The following is a 27,665-nucleotide window of genomic DNA, read 5'->3' on the forward strand; positions in this document are numbered from 1 at the left end:
GTGTGTTTGTGTATGCATTTTTTTTTTTTTTTTTTTAAATATATTAATTTTGTATGTGTGTGTGCATGTGTGAAAAAATAAAGTTCAATCTCATTGGTAAATAAAAAAGTTTTTGAATTAAGAAAAGGATTGCTCGTGGAGAGGGGAAAACTAATTAAAAGTGTTCATATCCAAAACAAAAAATAATTCCTACTGGGTTGTTAGTGAGACCCCCCTGTACTAATCTAGGTGACTAGACCCCCCACTGTTTTCCGGGGAACCGAAAACAAGCAGGGCGATCCCTAATGGGGATTGGGGAAAATATCTTAATGGCAGTGGGAGAAAACAAAGCAACGGGTGGAGGGGGGTTGGAAGGTGACCTCTGAGTAGGGGAGTGACCGGGGATGTTGAAAAAGCAAGGATGTGGCACAAAGGGGATGGGCAGACTCAGAGGTTCTCTAGTACCAAAAAATAAAATCAGGAACAGGATCTCATTTATACCACCAGTCAAGAGTCTTCTTAAGTTTTTCTTAGCTAGAACCTAAGCGGGATGGGTTCCGAAGGCCCCAGCACCGCCCGTGCCATGCTTAAGGAGGGAACACGTATTGAAACTTGGCTCCTCGACGGATGCACAAACTAGTGCTGTGCACCCACCTCTTGTCAAATTCCACTCTAGGCAACCTCCTCCAATCGCATCTGATCTTTACTTTAAGCAGATGTTTAAAGTAAACGATCAGATCCCGATCCGGAACAGATGTCCCTTCGCGGACCAACTTGAGGCGTGTGATCCAAATCACCATGCGCGCTACTGCCAGGATCGCCAGGACAACCATTCTTTCCTCCCTGGGGAACGGCGGCTCCATGTTGTACACAAAAAAACCTTCGTCAAGATCAAGCGGACATTCGGCATTGATGCGAGCCGTTACCCCCTCGACGTACTCCAATAAGGGCTGGATCCGACTGCAACTAAAAAACGCGTGCCCGATCGTTTCGGGCTCGCGTTTGTCACAGCGCGGACAGAAGCTGCTCGTATTTTCTTTATACCGGCAGAGTTCGTTGAGAAGGGGCAGCGCGTTACGGACCAGTCGCCAGGTGAGGGAAAATTCCGAGTTGTTCAGAATCTCCCGTCCCGGCGCCCAACTCCAATGAGAACGGACAACCTCCATCGACCATCCCATCCGCCTACAAAGTGGATCCTTCGCGGTCCCCTCCACTAGTTCCCGATATAGTTTCTTTCTTGGCTGATCGAGGACACTGGTCCCCGGCAAAGCTCTAAGAGCGGTCCGGCATTCGGAGAAGAACTTAGATTCCCCCCTCGGTCTACGACGACCTTCTACCGAGGGGTTGGGTTTGAGATGAGATTGGGAAACGAGTTCTCAACCACAGGGACCCAAGGAGCATCTTCTTCAAGCGAACGACCCAGGAAAGCCAATCTCTCAGCATTTCTATGACACAAGAGACTGGGCTGACCCAGGCCTCCCTCGCTCGGCCTCTGGACACAGACCTCTCTGCAGACATAATGCTTACCATCGTTCCACAATAGTGAATCGAGGTGCCCTTGCAAGCGGGTTAGTCGTTCTGCAGGGAGAGGAAGTACAGACAATCGGTAAAGGATGAGCGGAAAGATGTATGTAGCACACGCCTCCGCCCGACCCTTCAAGGACAATTTCCTTCCAATCCAAGTCTTCACCGACGATTTGACCTTGCCATATACTTCCGACCAATTCTTTTCCAGCTGAAGTCCCGGTCCAAACCAGACACCGAGAATACGGACCGGTCCATCGGTCCAGCTGAAAATACCTGAAAGCGAGTTTACCCCGGTCCAGGCCCCCAACCACAGGCCGACAGACTTGCTGTGGTTGAAGATGGCCCCTGTGACTTCTTCGTATCGAGCGAGCGCCTCGACCACCGCTTGAACGTCCGTGTGGCAAGACACGAACACGGTGACGTCATCAGCGAACGCGGAAACCCTGGCTCGTGTGCCTCCAGGGAGGGCTATTCCGCGCAGGACTGGTGTAGCCGCCTCGTCCCTTAACTTGCGAAGGAGGGGTTCCAACGCCAGGACGTACAACAGAGGCGACAGCGGACAACCCTGACACACCGACCGAGAGACAGCGAATGACTCCGACAGCTTACCGTTGATCTGCATCGCTACCGTCGGCCTATCATACAGGACAAAGATCCACTTGCGGAAGTCCGGATTAAATCCGGCGGCCTCTAACACAGCTCGCAGGAACCGATGGTCGACCCTATCGAATGCCTTGGACTGATCTAAACTGATCAGCGCGGCTTCGGCGTCGTCTTCTGTCCCCTCTATGATCGAGCGTATCAAATGCAAATTGTCTTGAATCGATCTCCCCTTCACAGCATAAGTCTGGTCCGGTTCGATCAAGTCAGTGATGACAACCTGCAAACGATTCGCAAGAATCTTTGCCAAAATCTTTAACTCTGTGTTTAGCAGAGTCAAGGGCCTAAAATCATCAAAATTTTCCACCCCACCATGCCGTTGACCTTTCCTCAGCAATGTGATCACTCCCTTGATCACCTGTCCAGGGATGGAACCCTGAGCAAACCAATGGTTGAACATATCCTTCAGAATAGGGACCAACATGGGCGACAGCCTCAAGTAGAACTCGTAGGGTAAACCATCAAGCCCCGGGGATTTGTTGTAGCTGACCTGCTTCAACGCAGTAATGACCTCATGTTCAGTAACAAGACCATCACAGCTAGCCGCTCGACCCTGAGTCCGGGTAGTTGGGTGAAGCGCTCCGATAGATGCTCCCGAAACCCCTCGCAGATCTCCCGAGTCGAAACTAGGGCGTGTCCTTCCAGGTTATGTACTTTACGAATGTACCCGTCCGAACCGCGCCTTAAAGCAGCCTTACGCTCAACAGCGTCAACATTCACAGCCTTTTTTGGTGCGTTCTTTGCGCACTGCGGTTGTTGGGGAGGGGTTTTTTTTGGGTGGGGGTGGAGAAGCGGGACGTGGGGTGGGGGTGGCTTGCTCAGTTTGTTGGTTTGTTGAAGGGGGCGGTGAAGGGTTTCTGGGGGCTTTGGGGAGAGAGGGGGAGGGGGATCTTTGCTTGGGCTGCTGGGATGGTGGGGTGGCCGGGGTCTCAGCTTGTATTGCTGCTGTATTGTCTTTCTCAGTGGGGGTAGGGGGGTCGGCGCGTGTCTTCCTGCTTTTCCTCCTTCTGGCCCTCCTGATTTCGGTGGCGCTCAGTTTTGCCGGAGCTGCTGTTACCTCCTCTTCCTCGGACACTACCTCCTCCTCAGACTCTTGTAATTTCCTCTTGTTTGAGGAGGGGGGTGCCTGTGTCTCCATGGCCTCTTGTTTTTCGGGTTGGTCTCCGGTCACCGTCTGTGGGGATGACTGTTGGGGGGGTCTTCCCTTTTTTGGTGACCGTCACCCAGCCTGTTTGTGCTTCTGGGAGGCTTGTGGTCGGAGCGGGAGCAGAGGCTTTGACTGGTGCTGCTGCTGCTTCTTTGCCCGTAGTCTTTTGTGGGTTCTTTGTCTTCTTGGGGCAGTCTCTGGCCATGTGCCCCTGTTGTTGGCATTGCCAGCAGTGGGGCTTTCTCCCTTCCACTATCAGGGAAAGGGTCCAGTCCCCAAACCTTAGCGTCGCCGGGATTCCAAAGAAGCCGGCCTTGTCCAGGACCATCTTAATCTTGTAGTCCCCGGTCATGATGTTCCTTTGACCGCGGACTGGAGTTACCTCCTCGACGTCCCCGTACTGGCTGAGGATGGCTCCCAGCTGGTTGGCTTCCATATAACAGGGGACGTTAAGGGCGGAAACGACTGACCTCCTCTTGTTTAGGTACACCGGCTGCAGCTTGATGTTCCTGCTCTGGTGGGTGGTCCTGGACAGTTTGTCGGCGGCTTCTGGCGTGGGGAGCAGCACATCCCACTGTGCGTAGCTCCGTCTGCAGACGTAACTGGCTGGGATGTTCTGTTCCAGCAGGAGTTTCAGCATGGTGTCCTTGTTGACACCCGTCAGACTCCTCGTCTTTGTGTCTGACGTGATGAAGGAGAGGACTCTCTTCTCCAAGCCTTCGACCTGACCCGGGAGGGGTTTGATTGTGTTCCCCTCCGTGTAGTCTTTGTACTTGGAGTCGAAGAGCCTCTTGTAGTCCTCCGGCGTCATTTTTTTGGGTTGTTCTTTGGGGCCCCATGCTGATCCTCCCTCCGGTTGGGTGTCTGCTGGTCCGGGGACAGGAGTTGTAGGTGAGGCCGTTGTAGGGCTCGCGGTACCAGGGGTTTGACCTTTACCAGTCAGAGTTGGCCAGTCTGCATTGGTCCTCGCGTGCTGGCTTTCTCTGCTTTCCGGGTCGTTCCCCTTTTGTTTTTTGTTCTGCTGGGTGGCATTCTCATTCAGGGTTGCAGGTGCCTCCCCTCCTGGGGATGTGTTTCCAGCAGCGGTTTTTGCAGTTGCAGTGGTGGAGGGTGACGCTGCTCCCAGTTTGCGTTTGTTGGAACTGGTTGCCGTGTCTGCCTCCATCCTGGTTTTCCTCTTCCCCTCATTGCCCTCTTGGGGAGTGCTGAGGGGTGGGCTCTTCATCTCCTCCTCAAACAGCGCTTTTAGAGAGGCTAAGGTCTCATTGACCAGCACCTACCTCTGTCATGTCCGCAGCGCTGTTCTCTACCGAATCTCCATCTGAGGGGGAGTTGCCCTTTTGGGGAGCCGGTGTCACTGGTCTCGCAGACCCGTCCACTTTTTGGGGGACTTGGGATGCTGTAGATTCAGCTTCCGTAACTTTTCCCCTTGTCGGCTGTCCGGCTGCTGCATTGTTCGGCGAGTTGCCCTCGTGGGGAGCAGCAGTTGCAGGTGGTTTCCGGGGGGTCGCCGCGGGCTGCGGCCCTACCCCTTCATCAGTAGTCAAGGTCGCCGCGTGCAGGGGCCCTACCTTCCTTTCTGGCGCCGTCTCACCGGGAGATGCATCAGCTCCCTCACATGGGGAGTCGTCTGCAGGGGTAATGCTGCGCATTTGGGGTGACGTACCCCTCCTGCTTGGCATCGTGGCGGTTGCACTGGCTGCTAACGCGGACCAAAGTGTAGTGGGGAGAAAAGAAAACCCAGGGGAATGGAGGGGGAGGAGGGGGAGGAGCGGACTCTGAAGAAATTAGAGTTTTTGACTTCCCCTCACGGGGATGTCGGGTTAGCAGCTCAGATCCCCCCGCGAGGGGGGAGAGCAGAGAAGAAAGACGCAGTGGGTGCTAGCGGGTCAAAGTGCCGCGTCGCAATTAAGAGAGAGAGGGGATAGACATTTCTGCCCACAGAGGGGAGCAAAAACGAAACACCCGCCCTACCCCACGTCACCCTACCCACTAACTACCCCAACGGAAGCAAGAAAGAGGACCCTGTCTGCTCGATCCACTGGGAGAGCAGCGAAAATAAAGTAATAATCTAATAAACATATTTGAAAAAAACGCTGAGTCATATCACATGATCTGACGTCAGCAAGCTATAATGGCGGTCTGTATACAAAACATTGCATATAATAAGAGATTTTTATAGGTAAAAATGCGAGTATCATACAAATTAAAATATTAACTTACACGTTACCAAAGTTATTAGCAGGTTAAAAATAGTTAGATATGAGACTTAAACGAAAAATAAGCAAAAATGATAAGCAAACAAAAAATTATACTTAAAAATATTTAGCACTAGCGGGGGTACCCGGCGTTGCCCGAGTGTTTGTTTCCAGGACGGGGGGGGGGGGGGGAGTTAAAAAAAATGTTATGGTAGGTAAGTAGGAAGGATCAAACCTGGAGTCATGAGTAAAAGTAGGAAAATAAAGTGTGAAAAAAAAAAAACAAACATCTGCAACGTTAACAGTTCGGCCACCAAGAAAAGTCCATTTCAGTTGTTTAGGAAAAAAAAAAAAAAAAAAAACAAAAAAAAAACGACTACGGTAGGTCGGCGCGAACGTGAAAATATAATGTGAATTGTCCAGCACGCTAACCACTACGCCACAGAGCACTGCAGCTTAGTTTAGTGAGTTTAAATAACTTCACATGAAAGAACTACGAAGCCAAACCGGTGTTCTCTTCTCAACTGTTCCTTGTGAACGATCCCCAAACGGTGTTAAGTGGTGGCAGGGGGAGGAGGAATTTATTAGAGAGAAATATTTTACCACTTCCATTGATCTTAACCGATTTTGGCCGTGACTTCTCAGCAGAAAAAGTATAGAAATCTAAGATTATCGAGGAATTTGAGAAATAATAAGCCTATAACACACCTCAGATATTGTTCTGCCGTTTGTGCATATTATATTTGCATGAAATATCTTGATTTTTAATCCTATTAATGTCAAAATCAGACGGGAAAAAATGAGTTCATTTTATTTATATAGAGATTAGACGACCGATGCCTATGTTTTCACAACAACAAAAAAAAAACGACCATTTTCTTTTTAATATTTGTAACACTATGACCTAATTCTATTTGGAGGGAAGTAGCCGGAGGATAGGACAGCTGGAATTCTAAGACAGATACTACATTTTCATCTTAGCAAAAAGCCCAAGTAACCATATTATGTAGCGTTATTGTCTACCGAACATTATCTTTTATTAAAAAAAAATGCATAATTTATATTTATTGTGTACTATATTGAGACAAGATGTTATATTCCAAAAATCACATCGCTGAACTGCTCATTCCAAAAATCAAGTGAATGAATCTGCATGCTGAGTGCTTATTTGTAACATTTCAAAAATCGTGTAAAGAACGAGTCGGCATGTTAACAAAACAAAACATACAGCTATTTTCTTTTTTGTATTAGTAACAATATGATATACTAACTGTTTACCGGGAGGGGTGAGAGAAAAGATAGGAGCGCTTGAATTCGAAGAATAGATACTACACTTTGATCTTAGCCAAAAGACCAAGTAACCATATTATGTAGCGTTATTGTCAACCAAACCTTATCTTCTATTAAAAAAGATGCATAACTTATATTTGTTTTCATGTACTACATACAAGATGTCATATTTCAAAAATCACATCTGAAATAAAATCATTATTATTTATAAAGCCATTTTTAGTATTGGGAGGGGATGTTTTTTATATAATCCTGAGTTAACGATAATGAGGATTAAAGTCACTTTAATGCAGAGACTGATACTACACTAAGGAATTCATGTTAAAGTAATATGACAATTTTGAGGGTGCATGTGCAGTATAGGTCCGATTTGGCAATTTTGAAGGTGTTTATGCAGTATATGTCCGATTTGACATTTTGAAGGTGCTTGTGCAGTATAGGTCGGATTTGAAAAATTTTGAAGGTGCTTGTACAGTATAGGACTGATTTCTAAAAAATTTGAAGGTGCTTGTGCAGTATAGGTCCGATTTGAAAATTTTGAAGATGCTTGTGCAGTATAGATTGGATTTGACAATTTTGAAAGTGCTTGTGCATTATAGGTCCGATTTGACAATTTTAAAACAGTTTATGATCTCAAAATTAGATTCATGCATATATATATTTGGTTTACTATGAAGTTTACTAGGCCAGTTTCTATAGGGTGATCTATATTTATTTGAATTTTTTATGTTATCATCCGGGCATGATGTGAGGGTTGGAGAGGTGGGTAGGTAAGATACAATTATTTCATACATCTAATACCCGTCCTAGGTAGATAAAATATCCTTTTGCTCGAAATAGCAAATGATACAGAGACATTAAAAATTTCTTACTCCTAAGAATAACAAATATATTCAAAATCAAATTCAATTTTCTCATTGTTTATATGGTTCCGAGCAACGCCGGGTAGCCCTGCTAGTAATTAATAAAGCACTAGTTCACCACCTAGCAAAAGCAAATCTTCTCTCTGACAAACAGCATGGATTCAGGCAATGTTGTTCTACTGCATATATTTTAATATTCATCTGTGAATGCATTTACCATGTAAAGCAGGTGAAGCGACAGCTGTAGCCCTTGATATATCCAAGGCCTTTGACAAAGTTTGGCACAAAGGGCTGCTAATAAAAATTAAATTGTATGTTATAACTGGACGTATACTAAATATAATTAGATTCATCTTAGACAATAGAAGCATACAGGTTGTCATGGATGTACATCCAAACAGCATTACATTAATGCGGGAGTGCTTCAGGGGTCAATCCTTGGACCATTATTATTCCTGATATTCATAAACGACCTCCCTGATAATATTGTGTCTGAGATGGGTATATTTGCTGATGATACAATGCTCTATAGCATACATGAGGGAAGAACAGATGTACATAAATCTAAGACAATGGCAGAATCGTTAGAAAATGACCTCCAGATCATTATGGAATAGGGAAGCAGCTTAGCTTAACTAGCATTAAATGTTAACATCCATTATGGTAACATTTAATGCTAGTAAAACTAAGCTGCTCTCCTTTAGCAATTACAAGATGCCTCTCCAACCACCTATATCAATGACAAATAACACCTTACCTGAAAATTCTATCTTCAAACTCCTCAGCCTAACATTTGCGGGCAATATGAACTGAAACAAATACATAGAGGACATTGCAAAGACTGCTGCAAAGATGGTGGGTTCCCTCTATGAGCTAAAAGACTACTCACACCTGAGAGTATCCTATACCTCTACAAGGCCACCATTCGCCCATGCATGGAGTATTGTTGCCACATCTGGGCTGGTGCATCTACCACTAGCCTCTCCCTCTTGGATAAGATCCAAAAAACAGTTGTCAATCTAATTAGTCCCACTTTGTTAACTAAGCTTCAGCCCTTGTCCCATCGACGCAATGTTGCATCACTGTGTTTGTTTTACAAATATTTTAATGGAATATGTTCTGATGAACTCATTTCACTTGTACCGCCTCGACGTACATATCCCCGAGAAATCCGCTTAGCAATAAGATCTCACCCCTTCACTGTTGAGGTCCCTAGATGCCAAAAAGCTTTCTATTCTAATAGCTAGACTTATGGAATTTCCTTCCTGCTATGTGCTTTCCTGGTCATACTGATATGCAGAAGTTTAAAAGTAACATAAACAAACATCCTGTTAATCTTTCCTAGACATGGTCCCAAATAGTAGCCTTTTAAGTCCAAGTGGTCTTATGACTTGTTGAAAATTATTGCTCTGACAATGTATCTTGCATTACTGCATTTCGTATCGTGGCGTGTCAATTCAATGAGATTGCTCAGTGGCGTGTTGTGTCGGTCAACGGTGTTGCTTGGGAACGTGGCATGTCAATTTAACGATATTGTTCGGTGGCATGTCGTGTCAGTCGATGGTGTTGCTTAGGAATGTGATGTGTCGATTCAATGATATTGTTCGGTGGCATGTTGATTCGATGATATTGTTCAGTGGTGTGTAATGTCGATCGATGAGGTTGCTTGAGAATGTGGCATGTCGATTCAATGATATTGTTTGGTAGTGTGTTGATTCAGCGGTATTGTTCAGAATTGCGTGGACAAATTTGTTCAGAACCATGCCATCACGTGTGAGATATATATATATATATTTTTTTTTTTGGGTGCTCTCTCTTTCCTTGTGAAGTGAAAAGCTATTTTGGCCCTTATGGCCTTCGATCCAAAAAATATATTTGATGGCAGTGAATCCAGACAGTCAAGTGGTTGGATAAAGCTGAACTAATATGTCAGCTGAGTGGGGTGAAGCGCATCAAGTGTGTCATTTCAATGCACTTGTCAGGCGGTGCATATGCTGTGTATCAGCAATTAAGTGAGGAAAAGCAGGATGATTTTGAGTGTATAAAGAAAACAGCATTTGCTTTGGATCCTTTCACTGCATGGAAGCAGTTTGCAGCACGCCTCCCCCAATCAGATAAAACAATTGACAAATTTTTGGCAGAACTACGCAGGCTTGCAGTCCTGTTTCACAGCGTATCGGATCAATGCCTGCAATGTGCATTTATTGTTGGATTGCCTGAACATGCAGAAGACTTGGTACGAGCATCCTCCCAGATAGATAACCTAGATCTATCACACGTGCTGGTGCACGCTCATGCCATTTTAAAGAACTGCACGGGAGTTCCAGAGAAAGCTGCATTAGCTGCATGGTCGACACAAGTTACACCTAAGAAGACGGATACTTCAAGGCGATGTTACAAGTGTAATGACTCAAACATAGGGCAAGCAATTACCTACTGGATAGTGTGACAGGAAGAGATGTTGGTGTTAAGCCTTGAAAACCTATCACATGCTATCGATGTCAGCGGTGAGGGCACATTGCTCAATTTTGTCCAGGAAACGAGCAAGGGGACAAGAATTCAGCACCAATTTCATCCCCCAAACTGCTGTAAATGGCGCATTGCCAATTATCACTGTTCACATCAATGAACTACCACATACAGCTCTAGTGGATATCGGATGCACATAGTCACTTATTTGCAAGTCATGCTGCAAGGAATAGTGAACTCCAGTGCTCACAGCAGATGGAAGCACAGTTAGCTGCTGTGGAATAGGAATGGTGCAAGTGAACCTTGGTGCAATGCAGAACATTAGCATAGAAGTTTTAGTTGTTGTTGCATACTTACTGGGATTTGATTTATTGCTTGGACTGGATGCAATCAAGCAACTGAGAGGAATAGCTGTGTCTAGTGCCAGTGAGGTAACTTTTCCACATTTCAGAGCCTGACTTCTACGCAGAGTATGAACAGAAAACTCGGAAGTGGATCACATCGTGGAAATTGGCTGGTGACCAACCTCCATGTATGTTGAGAAATATATTTTCAGAGTATCCAGTCCCAATACCAATTCGTGAGGAATACGATCATGAACTGCAGGTGTGGATCGATAATGGTTGCCATATCCTGAGGATGAACTTGGCTTTCCAAAAGGTCTAATCTCCCTTATGACTGTTGTGCAGGAGAACAAACAAAGTGTGGCCAATTATGGATTATCGAGAATTAAATGAGTATGTGGACGTGCATACGGTCAACGCAGATATTTGCTTACAAAAATTGAAGAAATGGCGACAACAGGGACCAAACGTTACAGTGTTGGATCTACGTTGAGCTTTTCTGCAAGTACATGTTGACAGATCTCTGTGGCCATTCCAAATAGTAGAGATCAAGAGACAGCAATATTGTCTGACCCACCTCGGATTTGGGCTTAACGTTGCCCCATTAATAATGCAGGCCATTGTTAATACTGTGTTCGGCCAGGATAAGACGATAAACATGGCTACGTCTTCGTATATTGACAACATTTTTGTGAATGAAAGTGTATGTTCTGTAACCCATGTCAAGGAACATTTAAAGAAGTTTGGTCTGGAAAGCAAGACACCAGTACAGCTGAGACTGGGCTCATACGTATTGGGAATACATGTCCAGGAGAAGCACGGAAAATTGTTATGGCGGCATGGAAGTGACCTTCCAACAGTGCCCGATAAACTTACTCACCGAATTGTATTTTCAGTATGCAATCATTTCCAGGTGTGTGGCTGGTTACGCATCGCCACAGTGTTTGTAAAACAAGGGCAACAGGACAGGATGATGAAGTGCGAGACCCTATTTACGATTCTCAGATAGAGACAATTCATTGGTCTAGTGGACATCCCGGTGTGAAAAGGACATGGTACTTTGTGAAGTTAATCAACCCACTAATAACTGAAACTGAAGTGAGGTCGGTGGTTGGGGATTGTAAAGAATGTCAATTCATAAATCCAGCCCAAATGCATTGGAAGCCAGGTAGGCTTGATGTGCCAGAAACCTGGAGCAGAGTTGCTATTGATATAACCCATTTCAGCAATCAGTTGTAGTTGACATTGATAGACTGTGGCTCTAGCCATTTTACCATTTGGAGGCAGTTGCACCCAGAGGATTCTGCTAGTGTCATTAAGCAGTTTTTTTTTTTTTTTTTTTTTTACATAGGCATCACCACATTATCAAGGCCAAGAGGCCACTCAAGGATAAGGGTTAAAGAGTGTACAGTAGAAATTGGACATTATAGAAATCATTAGTAATGAAAATTTGGTAAAGTTGATAACTTATATGGAACGGCTCATCAAGAAATTATTTACGTTAGACTTGAACACAACCATATTGTAGTCAGCCGGAAAGCAGGAAAACGGAAGACAATTCCACAGGCGTGCAGTTCTAAGAAAAAAGCTTTGTTCATGGAATCTACGTTTAGGTTTAGGCACAGATAAAGAGTGGGGGGAATTATTGATAGTGTTTACAGCTAGACGAGTGTTTCTTGTGAAAGTTTGGCTAGGGGGGACCATAGATTGAAGCTCAGTCGAACACTTTCCATGAAAATAATGATACATCAGAGACAAACTCGTAACATCTCTTCTGTGAGATAAAGGTTGCAAGGAAGAGAAAAGGATATCTCCTACGAGGCTACGAAGTCTATTTTGAACTCTATCAAGGCAGGACAAGTCTTTTCTAGCAGCTCCTGCCCAGATGTGGCAACAGTATTCCATCCTTGGACGTACCTGGCTCTTATATAGATAGAGAATAGCATCAGCAGTGAGATATCTACCAGATCGATAGAAAGATCCCACCATTTTTCCAGCGGCCTTGGCAACAGATTTGATGTACGTGTTCCATTTAAGATCAGGAGTAATGGTCAAGCCAAGAAGTTTGTCAAAACTTGAGGCCTCCTGAAGGCGAGAGCCATTCATTTCAATTGATGTCGGATGTGGATCAGAATGTTGATGATGTAAAGAGAGAAGCTTGGTTTTAGATGCATTAAAAGTAACCAGCCATTCTTTACCCCATTGTACTACGTGCTCAAGATCAGAGGAGAGAGAATTGGAGAGAACTTGCTCGTTTACTGTCTTAGATGTGCTACCATAAATGGTAGTGTCGTCAGCATAGATGTCTACAAATGATGTAAGGATGTGATTTGGAAGATCATTAATATAGATCAGGAAAAGAGTTGGGCCCAGGATGGACCCCTGAGGGACACCGGCATTAATACTGTGAGCTTCTGATTTTTGCCCCTCAACTACTACTCTTATGAACCTATCAGAAAGAAATGATTTAATAATTGAGAAGACATTTCCAGCAATACCATAGCTAGAGATCTTATGAAGTAAACCTTTATGCCATACCCTATCAAAGGCCTTAGATATGTGTAGTAAAAAAAAAAAAAAAAAAAAAAAAAAAATCGTGCAAACCTTTTACCACTGGCAACGCCCGCTTCAGAGAGTGAAAGAAGAAGAAGAGAATGGCCACTGCGTCTATTTATAGACTAGAGATCATGGGAAGAGTATGCAAATAACTTTGGACGGTTTTGTCCTATAAAAAGCCTGTATTTGGGAGAGAGGGTGTCTTTTTTGTTTGGCAGAAGCAATTGCTGTCAGAAGTGCATTGGACTGCAGGATTGAAGAGTGAAGATTGAGTTGTGGAGTCATTGTATTTACCCACAATATGTCAAGAGCAATTGCCCTAGAAAGGTTGCCTCCGTCGAGAGATTTGCTAATCCTATGAGATATAACTGTAAGCACATCTGCTGTAGATCTAGCAGAACGGAAACCATATTGAGTGTCACTAAGAAGGTTATTTTTGTTGAGATGGTTGATTACTTCTGTATTTAACACAGATTCCAGCAACTTACTCATGACGCACAGGAGACTTATTGGCCTGTACTGAGAGGGGGATGAGCGATCACCTGAATTCTTAAATACAGGGCATACTGATGAAATTTTCCAGGGAGATGGGAAACTATTCTCCTTAAGACAACGTTTAAAGAGTTTTGTAAGTATGGGCGCTAGTTCAGGTTGAAGTTTTTTGAGTACTATAATTGGAATACCGTCAGGGCCAGTTGCTTTACTGGAATCAAGGTTTTTGATTAGCTTGGCAACATCACGTACAGATATACGTATATCACATAGCGTGTTTTCTGATACAGGAGGAAATATTGGGGGTTGGCAGCCTTGATCACAAAGGGTAGAATTAGCTGCGAAGTTCTTGACAAAGAGTTTGGCTTTGTCTGATGCTGACGAGATTACCTCAGGTCCATTGATAATAGTTGGGATGGAACACACGCTTCTGTTCAGGATTCTGTTTGCTATTTGCCAAAACTGGTGGGAACCAAGCCGCTGCTCAGCTACTTTGGACTTAACAGATTGAGCATACAACTCTCTTGCATTCTTTATTACTTTCTTACAATGGTTGCTGGCAGTCCTGAAAGCGGCTTTAGTTTTCATACATCTATTACGTTGGAAACAGTGGAAAAAGTGATTTCTGTGCGCAATGGCAGCAGCACATTCTGGAGAGAACCATGGCTGGCTGTTAGGTTTTTGCTGAAACTTTTTCGAGGGTATGAAACGGTCAATACCTACAATAAACCATTCCGTCAGGTCTAATACTATAGAGGACACATCCTTTTTAAACATGGAATGCAGAGGTAGATCAGATATAAATGTACGGAAGCTATCCCAGTCAGCCTTAGTGTATTGATATACTGTACGATGGAGAGGTACATCTGAGGACTTATTACATTTCATTTTTATCTTAATTGATACAACAGAGTGGTCGGAAGAGCCAAGAGGCGACAGAACAGAAACTGAACATAGTTCAGGGCAAGTTGTGAGAAAAAGGTCTAGTAGGCTCGCATACTGGCCATCATTGTCGGGCACACGGGTGGGTTCCTGAACAATCTGGGTGAGGTCATAGGCAATGGAGAAATCATGACAGAACCTTCCCTCATCATCAGTCTTGTTAGAGTGGGTCAACCATTCGACGTTATGAAAATTGAAGTCACCACATACGTGAATGTTAGCTGAAGGATAGGCAGATAAGACTTGGTCAATTTTCTTAGATATGCTTTGAAAGATAGTAACTCCGCTGTTATGGGGGCGATAGAGAGTAAATATAAATGCCGTAGTGTGAGCTAAAGCAACCCGGAAGCACATATAAGGTAAGTTAGGATCTTCCCGGGAGATGTCCCTACCACATGGAAAGTTATCCCTAATATAGGCACAAATTCCATGTCCATGGCGATCTTGGGGGTCAGATTTAGAAGTTAAGTTAGAGTATCCTTTAATTGCGAACTCTTCTAGAGAAATAGCCTGTCCAATGCCAGTTTCACTTAAAAATAAAAGGTCTGGTTTAGTCTCCTGTAATTGGGTTTCAACCTCTGGAAGGTTAGAACGTAGACCCCTGATGTTGGAGAAGGAGACATGGTAGTAGGGGTCTACGTTGGAAGTTGGAGAACTGGGTTTAATCGTGTATTTTTTCTTGAAACTTGTCATGATGAATTTTTGGAATTTGTGGACTAGGTCGTCAAATTTACTTAGAGCAGGACAGAGAGGGGAAACTAAGAGAGAAAAAGAAACAAAGAATTTTTTTTTTTTATTTGTAGCTAATGATAAGGTAAAGCCGTAACAATTACCCACTAGTATGGCATCGAGAGGCCCCACCAGAAGCTACAGCATGGTCCAGAATCCATTCACCAAATGGCAATACAGCAGCTCCAGTACTTTGCACCTGCTGATAGGACAGCCTCCTTGGTGGTTAATCCAAGGTTCGGGTCCCTGACTATCAGGCGGATAACGTCAGCCCAGACAAAACGTTTACCTCCAGCACCCTTACTAATGACATGGCTACAAGGATAGACATAGAAACAGAAAATTTCCGCCATCTCTGCCAACTGTTCGCGCAAAATACTGCCAACCTAGAAAACAGCTTTTTCTTCTCCCTTTGTCAGAAAAATCACTCATTAAAAAATGAGGACTGAGGGACAAATAAGAAGAAGTGAGAGTAACAGGAGCTGCCGATAACGCATTCACAATGCGTTTTCTACTCTCCATTTAAAAAAAAACAAAAAACTATTAAGTATTGTACTTAATAAAAGTCCAACGGACGTGTTTAAGGGAAAGTATGGTGATAGATTCCCCTCTCACGAACTAAGAATAAGTACAAATTCGTAATCTATTTTTGCAATCAACTTGGTAGATAAATAAACATTTATGAACGAGAAAAAAAGCTAGCATTTAATAAAACAGAAATACATAAATTAAATACTGAAATAAAATGGAGTTATTAATATTTGAATCTAAAAATAAAAAGTATGATTAAAATTGAAAACACTTATCTCAACAAAAACACGGCCGATTCCAAAATGTAAACTGAAATGAGGAAATTTAAGTTAACAGCGTTCAAAAAGATTTTTTTTTTTTTTTTAAATTAACCGTTAAAAGAAAGCGTGATTTTATTCTGAACTTTAGCTAGTCACGTTATAAGAAATTTACGATAAAAAAGAAAAGCGTATGGGGGGGGGAGGAGTTCTTCCGAAAGTTACATAAATTAAATACTGAAATAAAATGGAGTTATTAATATTTGAATCTAAAAATAAAAAGTATGATTAAAATAGAAAACACTTATCTCAACAAAAACACGGCCGATTCCAAAATGTAAACTGAAATGAGGAAATTTAAGTTAACAGCGTTCAAAAAGTTTTTTTTTTTTTTTAAATTAACCGTTAAAAGAAAGCGTGATTTTATTCTGAACTTTAGCTAATCACGTTATAAGAAATTTACGATAAAAAAGTATGCAGAGTATATCATGTGAAAGGGGCCTGCTGACCGAATTGTGTACAGATAATGGTGCAGCGTTTTGCGGAAAGACATTTGCTGACTTTACACATTCAATTTTGGTGCGCCCACGTACCCTCTAGAAATGGAATAATTAAGAGGTTCCATCGCATTGTGGCAAGAACAAAGTGCATAATTTTAGAGGCAGTGTACTGGCACAATGTCACTTCTAATGACAGCAAGATGGCCATGACGGCACCTGCGAATGTGCTATACAATTATAGGATCCATGTCAAGGATATTAATGAAGTGATGGTGCCCGACACTACTCTGAACACCACCTACCCATATGTGATAATAGTACTCCATCTTAAAATGTATCCGACTCTTATACAGGTAAAGGATTGTCTCAGGAGTGAGAAACTTTCTTGATTGGTAGAATGATCCATCCATTTTTCCAACAACCTTAGCAATGGATTTAAGTTTTCCATTATAGGACTGGAATGAAAGTCAGTTTTAGAAAGCTTATCAAAGCAGGGTTTTTTCTCAAGAGCAGAGCTATTCATTCAGGAAGATCACTGATAAATATCAGGAAGAGGGTTGTGCCTAGAATGAATCCTTAGGCATGCCAGCATTGATACTATGAACTTTTGACTTCTTTCCATCAATAACTATTTTTATAAACCAATTAGAGAGAAAGAATTTTAATGGTTGAGAAAACATTTCCAGGTATTGCATGACTAGCAAGCTTATGAATCAAATCTTTGTGCCAAACCTAATCAAAGACTTTGTAAATAGATTTACTGATCTTATCTGATATTACAGTTGCCACATTATCTGTTGATATTGTATGAAAAAAATCAATATTGTTTGCCACAAAAGTAGATTATTTTAGTTGAAGTTGTTGACAACTTCTTGATTTATCACAGATTCATGATACAAAACTGATTGGATTCTACTGAGCTGCAGAAGACCTTTTTTAAATACAAAGTGAAAAAATTGATGGATGATGATGGAAAGCATTTTTCCTTTAAGCAACGATTGAACAGCTAGTTTCAATTGCATCTCTCTTTATGATTGAAATGCTGTCAGGAATGGTTGCCTTACTGATATAAGGTTCTTCATACATCTGGCAACACCCTGAACAGATATGAGGATGTTACCTAAAATATCTATGGTCTAAAAGGGAAATTCTGGAAGAAGATGGCTTGATGAAAAGTTATTTGTAAAAAAAAAAAAAAAAATTGGTTCTATAAGATGCTCTGGTCCAACTGGTCCATTGATGACGGTTGGAATAGATGACATACCTGTTTGTTGTTTTGCAGTGGTTGCAGGCAGTTTTAAAGGCAGCTTTAGTTTCAGAGCATCTATTTCATTGAAAGCAATTGAAATGGTGATTTCTGTGAGCAATAGTAGTAGCATATTCAGGTCATACCAAAGTTGAATCTTTGGTCTCTTCTCAAAGTTTTTTGGAGGATAGAAAAGTCAATGCAAACAATTACCCACTCAGTTGTATTGGATATGATACAGGACACCTTTTTAAAAATAAATGCAAAGGAAGTTCAGATATTAAAAATTTGAAGCTATCCTAATCAGCCATTAAGTATCAATACACTGCAATAGAAAGGGACATTGGCGGTCTTACTAAACTTTAAAGTGATCAGAGGCTCTAATAAATATGCACTATTCAAGGAAAGTTGTCTTAAATAGATCAGAGAGGCTTGAAAAGAGAACAAGAGTGGGTTTGTCAACAATCTAAGGTTGTATGCAATGGAAAATTATAACAAAACTTCTCTTCATCATCATTCTTGTTAAAGTAAACTTATGATAATGTGCTGAGGCCTACAAAGGAATTACAATGAGTACTAGTATATATTTGGGGAGATGGCTCCCAAAATTTGTACTAGAATTGTCTATAAGGACACATGGCACAGTGGTTAGAGTACTTGGAAAAAAATCAATTGTAAAAGTGATATTCTCCTGAAGGTTGAAAGTTCGATTCTCAGTATGGGTGACCGAAAAATACAATAGCAAATTACTTAGGACCTCTATCCAGTCATGGCTGATGGAACAAGAGCATGCTACACCGCTTCGAAATTCCGTCTAGATTCAACAGAAACATTTCAGAGTTTGACAAGATACACCGGAAGAAGGTCAGAGGTTACATTAAGTGAAACGTTGTGAAAATGACATTTAAAGTGAGAACAGTAGTCAAAAGAATACAAATTATATGAATAACAAAACCTCATCTCAAAAATTCAGAATTGTAAAATCAGAAAACATTAGAAAGGATTACGAATGTCTTACCTGTCTCTCATTTGTTTCTTTTTCTTTCTTTGTGTTTTTGTTGTTCCACTCCAGATGTTTCACTATATTGTCAATATTTTTATAAATAAATTCAAACGGCAATATTTTAAGTATGTTAGTTCATAAAATAATGGCTCCATTCAGTCTTTACAGTTGATGGATACCAAAGTTTAGCTGTGTGTGAAATTTTTTACAGTTGATGGATACCAAAGTTTAGCTGTGTGTGAAATTTTTTACAGTTGATGGATACCAAAGTTTACCTGTGTGTGATATTTTTTACAGTTGATGGATACCAAAGTTTACCTGTGTGTGAAATTTTTTACAGTTGATGGATACCAAAGTTTAGCTGTGTGTGAAATTTTTTACAGTTGATGGATACCAAAGTTTAGCTGTGGGTGAAATTTTTTACAGTTGATGGATACCAAAGTTTAGCTGTGTGTGAAATTTTTTACAGTTGATGGATACCAAAGTTTAGCTGTGGGTGAAATTTTTTACAGTTGATGGATACCAAAGTTTAGCTGTGTGTGAAATTTTTTACAGTTGATGAATACCAAAGTTTAGCTGTGTGTGAAATTTTTTACAGTTGATGGATACCAAAGTTTAGCTGTGGGTGAAATTTTTTACAGTTGATGAATACCAAAGTTTAGCTGTGTGTGAAATTTTTTACAGTTGATGGATACCAAAGTTTAGCTGTGTGTGAATTTTTTTACAGTTAATGGATACCAAAGTTTAGCTGTGTGTGAAATTTTTTACAGTTGATGGATACCAAAGTTTAGCTGTGTGTGAAATTTTTTACAGTTGATGAATACCAAAGTTTAGCTGTGTGTGAAATTTTTTACAGTTGATGAATACCAAAGTTTAGCTGTGGGTGAAATTTTTGTGGCAAGAGTTGTGAAATCTCAAACTACACCTCTCCTAAGACGGCACTTCAATTCAATTTGTAAGTATATAAGTTTAGGACAACTAGAAATAATACCAAGATAAGTGAAACGCACATACAGTGCCTAGTATTCCCAAATTGTTACCCATTTGGTACTGGTCAGACTTATCATTGCTTAACTTTGGTGATCTGGTGTGTCAACATTATTATGCCATAAAGTAAATGTGGTATCGTGGTGACTGCTGAAGCCACAGTGAAAGAATGAAAGAAATAGTGCTTGGATGAATAAGTCACAATGGAGCTAGTTAAAAGTTATATATTTGTAAATGAAATTTATCTTACTTGCGAACTCAAAGTTGAGTATATGTTCTTTCTTTGGTCAGAGGAAGAGAGATCCTTCTTGATTGGGGAAATTTTAGTCCCATCCAGAGTGCCACTTTTTGGCGTGTTACATATCCTCTATGTAAAAAACTAAGCTGGTATCAAATTTCATGATGAAGTTAAGTAAATAGTGATTCAGAATTGATAGCAGTTTAGGTTTTACAGGAAAGAATAAAACATATCAGATAAAACAAACGTGGTAAGAATAGACAGAAAGTTAATGAGTAATGTTTCCACTTTCAATCCAATAGTGGAACTGGAATGAGAAGGAGAATATTAAGGTGATTAATGTTTAGTATATGATGTATACAAGAAAATCACAGAAGAATTAAAAAAAACAAAACAATACGCAACTATATATTATATAGATAAACTTACCTTCTTCGGTTTTGAAGGTAACCTTCAACACTGCTGGCAAAGTGTTGTGGCATGTTATAGCCATAACCAGGCATATCAATAAGAAAAAATTTTTTTCTCACTTGGTAAAAATTAAGTGTCTTTGTGTGTCCCTGAATAACAAAAACAAAATCATATTGCTAAAAATTATCAAATCATATTAAACATTAAATATATATATACATCTAAAAAGTTAAAAAGTAGTGTTAAATCGAACACGAAAAATAGTATTTACACAATTTTTAGACAAAAGTTATCTCCCTTGAGTAAAATAGCATTTTGAAAAGCAGTTATCAGGCAAGCATGGGAAAACATTTCACTAAGAAACAAACAATAAAACACGTTCTAATACAATTTTATTTTTTCAGTTGCATATATATAATACTTATATTTGGTAATTTATAACAGATCGTTCTTATCCAAATTATTTTTCATATTCACTCACAAAAGATCACTTTATTTCAAAAAGAAAAAAAAGAAGTTTTTACATATTTAAGTGACTTTTAATCTTTTACCAATCCAATCAAACTAAAAAAATTTTATTAGATTTTTTACATTAATTTCAATTATTTGTTTATTATGCCTCTTTTTAACTACATCTTCAATCCTTTATACATTTTGAACATTTTCACATTATCAAAAGGAAGATATAATTTTGTTAAATATTTCATTCAATAGTTCAGTTCCCCAAAAATACTGCCTATTTTACTATGATTTATTAATTAATCTATTTACATCTTAAAATGTTCTCCTATATAATTTCTTAATCTAATCTCAAAGCATCGAGTTCTAAAAGCATTATTATTTCAATTAGTTAATACAGATTTTCTTTTTTATTTAAATCGCTTGACTTACAAATCAAGGAAAAAAATTTTATATGCTCATGATGATTAAAAATGTCATTAATTACTTTGAAATTTTCAAACAAATTACCTGTCATTTTTCTCTTTAATAAAGTTAATCTTATATTTTTAATCTTTCTCAGTAATTGTAATCATTTACTCTCTATCAGTTTTATCACTTTTCTTTGTATGCCTTCCTATCTCAATATTACATTTCAATTTTCATGTTTAGTGTAATCTTTAAGAGAGCTTTAAAATAATTTTTGGATATCTTGAATACAATGAAATTTTTTAAACTTTTTAATTAATCAAATTTCTTTGAAAGAAAATCTACCAGTAGATTTTTAGAAATGACAAACTTCATAAAACAAACACTAATGACATTTTTATTTTTTAAAAACTAACTTTGCATGTTGTCATAATTAAGTTGTGGGTGGTTATTGTTGGTGGTCACTTTAGGAGTTTCATCAATTATCAGTAACTTTCCTAATCTTTCTTTACATTTTTTAAATTAAAATTTGTGTTATTCTATGCAGAAATTTTCTCAGAAAAGTTTACACTTTCTGTCATTTAAAAATAAAATGTTTATTTTGTTGATATTATAATTTCCATGGATTAATTAAACACTTACAGGTTTGGATGAAATATTCACTTTAACATGAGGACATTGGTGGAAAAGTGCTTGAATAAGAGATGATTTACCCACATTGCTTCGACCTAAAAAGGCAACCTGGAGAAGAAAGAAAAAACCCCACATAAATTTAAACATAGTGCACGATTTGGTTGATTTACAACTTTATACTTTGAGAAGGTCAAAGACCATATTGGTTGAAATGTGTAATAATAAAACTAATACATATCTCCCCCCCCCCGATTTACAGACATAAATATTAGCTAGTAATGGCAGCATCAAAAAAGGAATTATTTTTATTGTTGTAACTGGACCGTGTGTAACTGGCTGGTGCGAAGATGTCGGAGACAGTTTTTACTTCATATGTTGGACTGTAATTTTGTTTGGCAAGGAGAAATGATGAAGGGGTTTGTTCGGCTTAATCATTTTAAGCTTAAATGACGGTTATTATGATTTTGTATACTGGCAGGACATTTTATTGTTGAAATAACAAATTACAAAAAGGCTTGGGAATGTAATTGTGACCAGAGACTGTTGGCGAATGTATTGGGATTGGTCTAAAGTGGTCGAGTAAGTGTTTTTTTTAATGAAATAACACTTCACTGAATGATAAATGCATGGAAGAGAATACATGATGTCGAACAATTGCAATTTACTTGTCATCGCATCAGATCTATTATGTATGTTCGTGTGTCTGTGTGTTCTATGTAAATAGAAATGTTCGGCTTGCCACAGGCATTTCAATTTAGAGAGTCAAGCCAGCCAACAACACATTTGGCCTAACAATACGAAACCGAGGATAAAAAATATACATTTAATCCCTTTGTATTTTTCTTGTGACCTCAGAAGTGTACAGCAAGAGCAATATAGATGACTACACAAAATTTGCTTGAGCCAAATCTTTTACTCTCTTCAAAGAGCAAAACAGAATGCTATTCAACTCGAAAATGGGATCATTACAGCCAAGGCTGTGCTTAGGGTTCCTACAGACCCCGCAGTTGCAGGGAGGGCAGCAAGTTACCCAGGAGCCACAAAACCCTGGGAAGCCATTAGGATCTTTGGCTCTGTAGAGCTATTGTAATCAAAAAATTTAACAAAATAATTATTAGGATTAACGAGGGGGTGGGGTGGAAGAAACTACAAATCATGAAATGAGAGAAATGGATTATAGATATGTTTCAACATACAAGATCATCAGTTAAGAAAATCTAGCAACTGTGTAGTTTATAAACAAGAAATATCAACTTTAAAGTGAAGCCACTTGATATTTTGCAAAGGCATGTATATTGAGACTATCGAAAGAGGAAGCTTGTTAACTAAAGAATGACATCATACAATGTAGGCAATGTAAGTGAAAAAGAGAAGAGACTGGTATTCCATTGATATAGGTTTTATTAACTAACAAAGAATACACATGCTGTGGTTCTCATAGAGTTTTAGAATGGCAAAATGGTTTCTTTCTATGGCATTTTATTACTGTAAGGGGTCTTTGGAAAAGATAATGCTAGATGAGCAGGGGGACAAGGATAATTTCAACTATAACATTTTCCCCTTCAAGAATTATTATGAAAGGGTTATAAAGAGGATAATTAAGGGTTGTTTATCCAGCATCAAGTTATAAAATCTTTATGGATTTCATAACTTGATGTTAGACAAACATTTACTTGGTATTCTTCATACTCTGATTCGTGAAGATTTAGGTGCTTAGTATTAACTTCTGGGAGGTGTTGATTTCTTCAAGGACAGGTAAAAGATTCTTTTCCTCCTTCATCACTAGGTAGTTCTTTAGAGGTCTCAGGGCTTGAAGGGTTATTTTCATTATGAAGGTCTTCACAGTCAAGAAATTAGAAACTATGGTTTGCATATTGTCAATAGTTTCAGTGCCAGAAGGTAATCACACATAAGCATAGTAAGAGTTGATGTCTAACAGAGTAGCTGGACTTACAGGAGGGTCGAGCTTAGTGTGATTTCTTTGGATCCGAGTCCTGGAGGTGGATTTATGGCTATATTGGAATAATCTGTCATGAGGAGTCACATTAGTGGCAGTGCAGAGCAAAGATCTAATCAAGTGGAAAGCATCGGGAAGCACATCTTCCCAACAGTACAGTTTCATGTTGCTAGAGTGTTAAGTTATTCGAATGGCCTTTCATTCGGGTTTAGTGTCCGTGATAAGAATGCAATGGGCCAACCTTGTTGATTTAATGCAGCATTACTTGCATTTGTCAACCATTATTAAGGTAGCATTTTTTAAGTCATTTTTCAATGTCTGAAAAGAATTTAAGGCAGATGGGAACAATGGAAATAGTACCAATAGTATTTTGCCAGAGAAGTTGAATAAACTTATTATAGTAATTTTTTTTTTTTTTTTTTTTTTTACATAGGTATCACCACATTATCAAGGCCAAGAGGCCACTCAAGGATAAGGGTTAAAGAGTGTACAGTAGAAATTGGACAATATAGTAATCATTAGTAATGAAAATTTGGTAAATTTGATAACTTATATGGAACGGCTCATCAAGAACTTATTTACGTTAGACTTGAACACAACCATATTGTAGTCAGCCGGAAAGCAGGAAAACGGAAGACAATTCCACAGGCGTGCAGTTCTAAGAAAGAAGCTTTGTTCATGGAATCTACGTTTAGGTTTAGGCACAGATAAAGAGTGGGGGGAATTATTGATAGTGTTTACAGCTAGACGAGTGTTTTTTGTGAAAGTTAAACGAGGGGGGACCATAGACTGAAGCTCAGTCGAACACTTTCCATGAAAATAACGATACATCAGAGACAAACTCGCAACATCTCTTCTGTGAGATAGAGGTTGCAGGGAAGAAAAAAGGACATCTCCTACGAGGCTACGAAGTCTATTTTGAACTCTATCAAGACAGGACAAGTCCTTTCTAGCAGCTCCTGCCCAGATGTGGCAACAGTATTCCATCCTTGGACGTACCTGGCTCTTATATAGATAGAGAATTGCATAAGCAGTGAGATATCTACTGGATCGATAGAAAGATCCCACCATTTTTCCAGCGGCCTTGGCAATAGATTTGATGTACGTGTTCCATTTAAGATCAGGAGTAATGGTCAAGCCCAGAAACTTGTCAAAACAAGTATGAAAACAGACTGACTACTTGTTTTTGAGATGCAAGATTTAGAGGGTGTGGCATTTTGAAAAGTGGTCTCAATATTTGGTAGTCAGGAGAAATTTGGTTGTTTTGAATAGTGCATCCAAGTAGTGATAGATGTAGCCGAAATGCTGCTCTTGCTTTTTTTCTTTTTTTTTTCCACAGTGGTCACCACTTATCAAGACCCGGAAGCCACTCAGGGATAAGGGTTATTGCAAGTACATTACGTTAGTGTGGAGATTTGATGAAGTGTTTACTTAAGGGGGCGGTTCATTAAGAATTTGTTAATGTTGGATTGTGTAGTGGACTTTCAGTCAGCGTTCAAGTGGTAGATAACTTGACAAAGACTAAAGTTACTTCTCATGAAAGAGGAGAACTATTTATGGCACAATGGGAGATTCCATTGTGCACACATGGGCCAGTCTATTCTTTGGATTGTGATTCGCTGAATCACCTGATTGGATATGCTTGTACATAAATACAAGCCCTCAGTTCAGCTCAATCTGGTGTCTGTCTTGTGCTGAACCCTTGGTAAGTGTTGCTGCTATTATTATTATTGTTGTTGTTGTTGTGTGTTATTGACTAACACAGTTCTTTTGATTATTCTACAGAACACATCCAAGTTGTAGTCAGGTGGGAAGCAGGCAGACGGAACAGAGTTCCACAGGCGTGCAGTTCTAAGAAAGAAGCTTTGTTCATGGAATCCACGTTTTGATTTAGGCACAGATAACGAGTGGAGGAAATTTTTCATAGTGGATTCAGCTAGACAGGTGTTTTTCGTGAAAGATTGGCGAGGGGGGACCAGAGATTGGAGTTCAGACGAGCACCTGCCATGGAAATAACGATAAACAAGGATAGGCTCGCAACGTCTCTTCTGTGGGAGAGAGGTTGCAGGGTAGAGAAAAGGGCATCCCCCACTAAGCCACAAAGTCTATTTTGTACTCTGTCAAGGCAGGATAGGCTATTTTTCAGCTCCTGCCCAGATATGGCAGCAGTATTCCATCCTTGGATGTACTTGGCTTTTATATAGACAGTGTGATTTTATATCTTTTTGCTACGTCTTTGAAGGTTGTGGTCATGCTCTTTTTGATTTTTTCTACATATTGTAACGTTAAGTATCCGTTAAGTTTTCCTTATTTATGACTAGCAGGGGATGGAGTGTGGGGCGCCTGGCATAGCCCAGTCATAAAAAAAATGAAACTTAATTGGCATCAGCCTGAAGCATAACCAAAAGCAAAATTTTGTAAACAAAAAAAAAAAGAAAAGAAATGCTGAGTATGAACTCACATAACACTTAATCGAATGTGTTATTCGTGGGCCAAGGAGGACACAGACATTATAATGACACAAATTAAGCTTTTTAAAATGGAAGAACATAATGGTTTGCCCATGCGCAGTTTGCAAACCATGCCGAAAGCAAGATTTTTATGTAACCCCCTCCCTTCAAACAAAACAACATTTCTACACAAAACAAATGACGATTTTTTTTCAATTTTTCAATATTACCCCTTTATATAATAGACTAGCAGGGGTACTTGGTGTTGCTCACGATCATTTAAATTTAAATAGAAGTGAAATTATGTGTATAAAATTTCTGTCTCTCCCTCTCTCTCAAACTGTCTCTTTATGCTTCTCTCTTTTCCTCTCTTCTTTTTACTGTTTTTATCTGTAAACCTTTGCCTAACACATTCCTTTCTTGTTTTACTGTGCTGAAAAAATGTAATTCATATATTAGAGCTACCTTTTTTAAATGCAATACTCCATTCTCATATTTATTGCTTCTGAGCAACTCCAAATATAACAAAACAATGACATTCTTGAATAAATGGAATTCCATTCTCTCCACCTGCTTTCACAATAATATGAAAAGAAATTAAAAAGAATACATCTTAAAAATATATATGATATAAAGTAATTTTCTAATCATAAACTGCTTCAGCTATTTCCAGGACTGACTCCATATACCCCCTCCCCCTCTCTTAAATATATATATGAAATAAAGTGATTTTCAGATCATCATCAGTTTCAGGAATTTCCACGACATATACTCTCTTAAAAATATATACAAAATAGAGTAATTTTCAGATTGTAAACTGCTTCAACCATTTCTGCGACTGATTCCATATAATCCACCCCCTCTTAAAAATAAATATAAAATAAAGTGATTTTTAGATCGTAAACTGCTTCAGCCATTTCTGGGACTGACTCCATACCCCTCTCTTAAAAATATATCTATAAAAGTAAGAATGTGTGTGTGTGAGGACACTTCTCAACCTACGTACTCAACAAATTTTTAATCTACAGACTTCAAATTTGGTATATAGGTAATTTAGATATGTGGAAAACTTTTTAATAGGTTTTCATCAGGAAAAAAGGGCTACTGACGGGTCAAAATGGGAGTTGTCGCAATTTTCTCTGTTTGCTGTTTCACGATTGTGCATATGTGAATGGTTTACATTACGGATTCCTTATGTTAAGCATGAGTCGGTTAGAAAACACTTTTTGAAAAGCATTTCACCCTGGCCAAATAGTTATCATAATTGACTCACTCTCAAGTTATGGTTTCAATCTCAGTTTGAGTATTTTTTTTAGTTACAAAAAGTGAACTGTTTAGAAAAAACATAATAATTGTATGCACATGTCTCAGTTTCTTTCCGTTTTTTTT

General features: G+C 39.7%; 1 protein-coding gene across 1 annotated transcript in view; it reads right to left on the reverse strand.

Annotated features, from left to right (window-relative positions):
* LOC145259161 (GTP-binding protein 8-like) overlaps positions 1–22,035 on the reverse strand; it is a 148,959-nt gene extending 126,924 nt beyond the window's left edge. The window contains exons 1-2 of the mRNA XM_080116888.1: positions 21,879–22,035; positions 20,388–20,518 (exon numbers count right to left, since the gene is read on the reverse strand). Of these exons, the coding sequence (XP_079973014.1) occupies positions 20,388–20,518; positions 21,879–22,016 (269 nt within the window). The 5' untranslated portion in view covers positions 22,017–22,035. The remainder of the gene's footprint in view (positions 1–20,387; positions 20,519–21,878) is intronic.
* Between the last annotated feature and the right edge of the window lie 5,630 nt (positions 22,036–27,665).

This window comes from Euprymna scolopes, chromosome 34 (genome assembly GCF_053919585.1).
Source record: "Euprymna scolopes isolate OS-2025 chromosome 34, ASM5391958v1, whole genome shotgun sequence".
Taxonomy (NCBI): Eukaryota; Metazoa; Mollusca; class Cephalopoda; order Sepiida; family Sepiolidae; genus Euprymna; species Euprymna scolopes.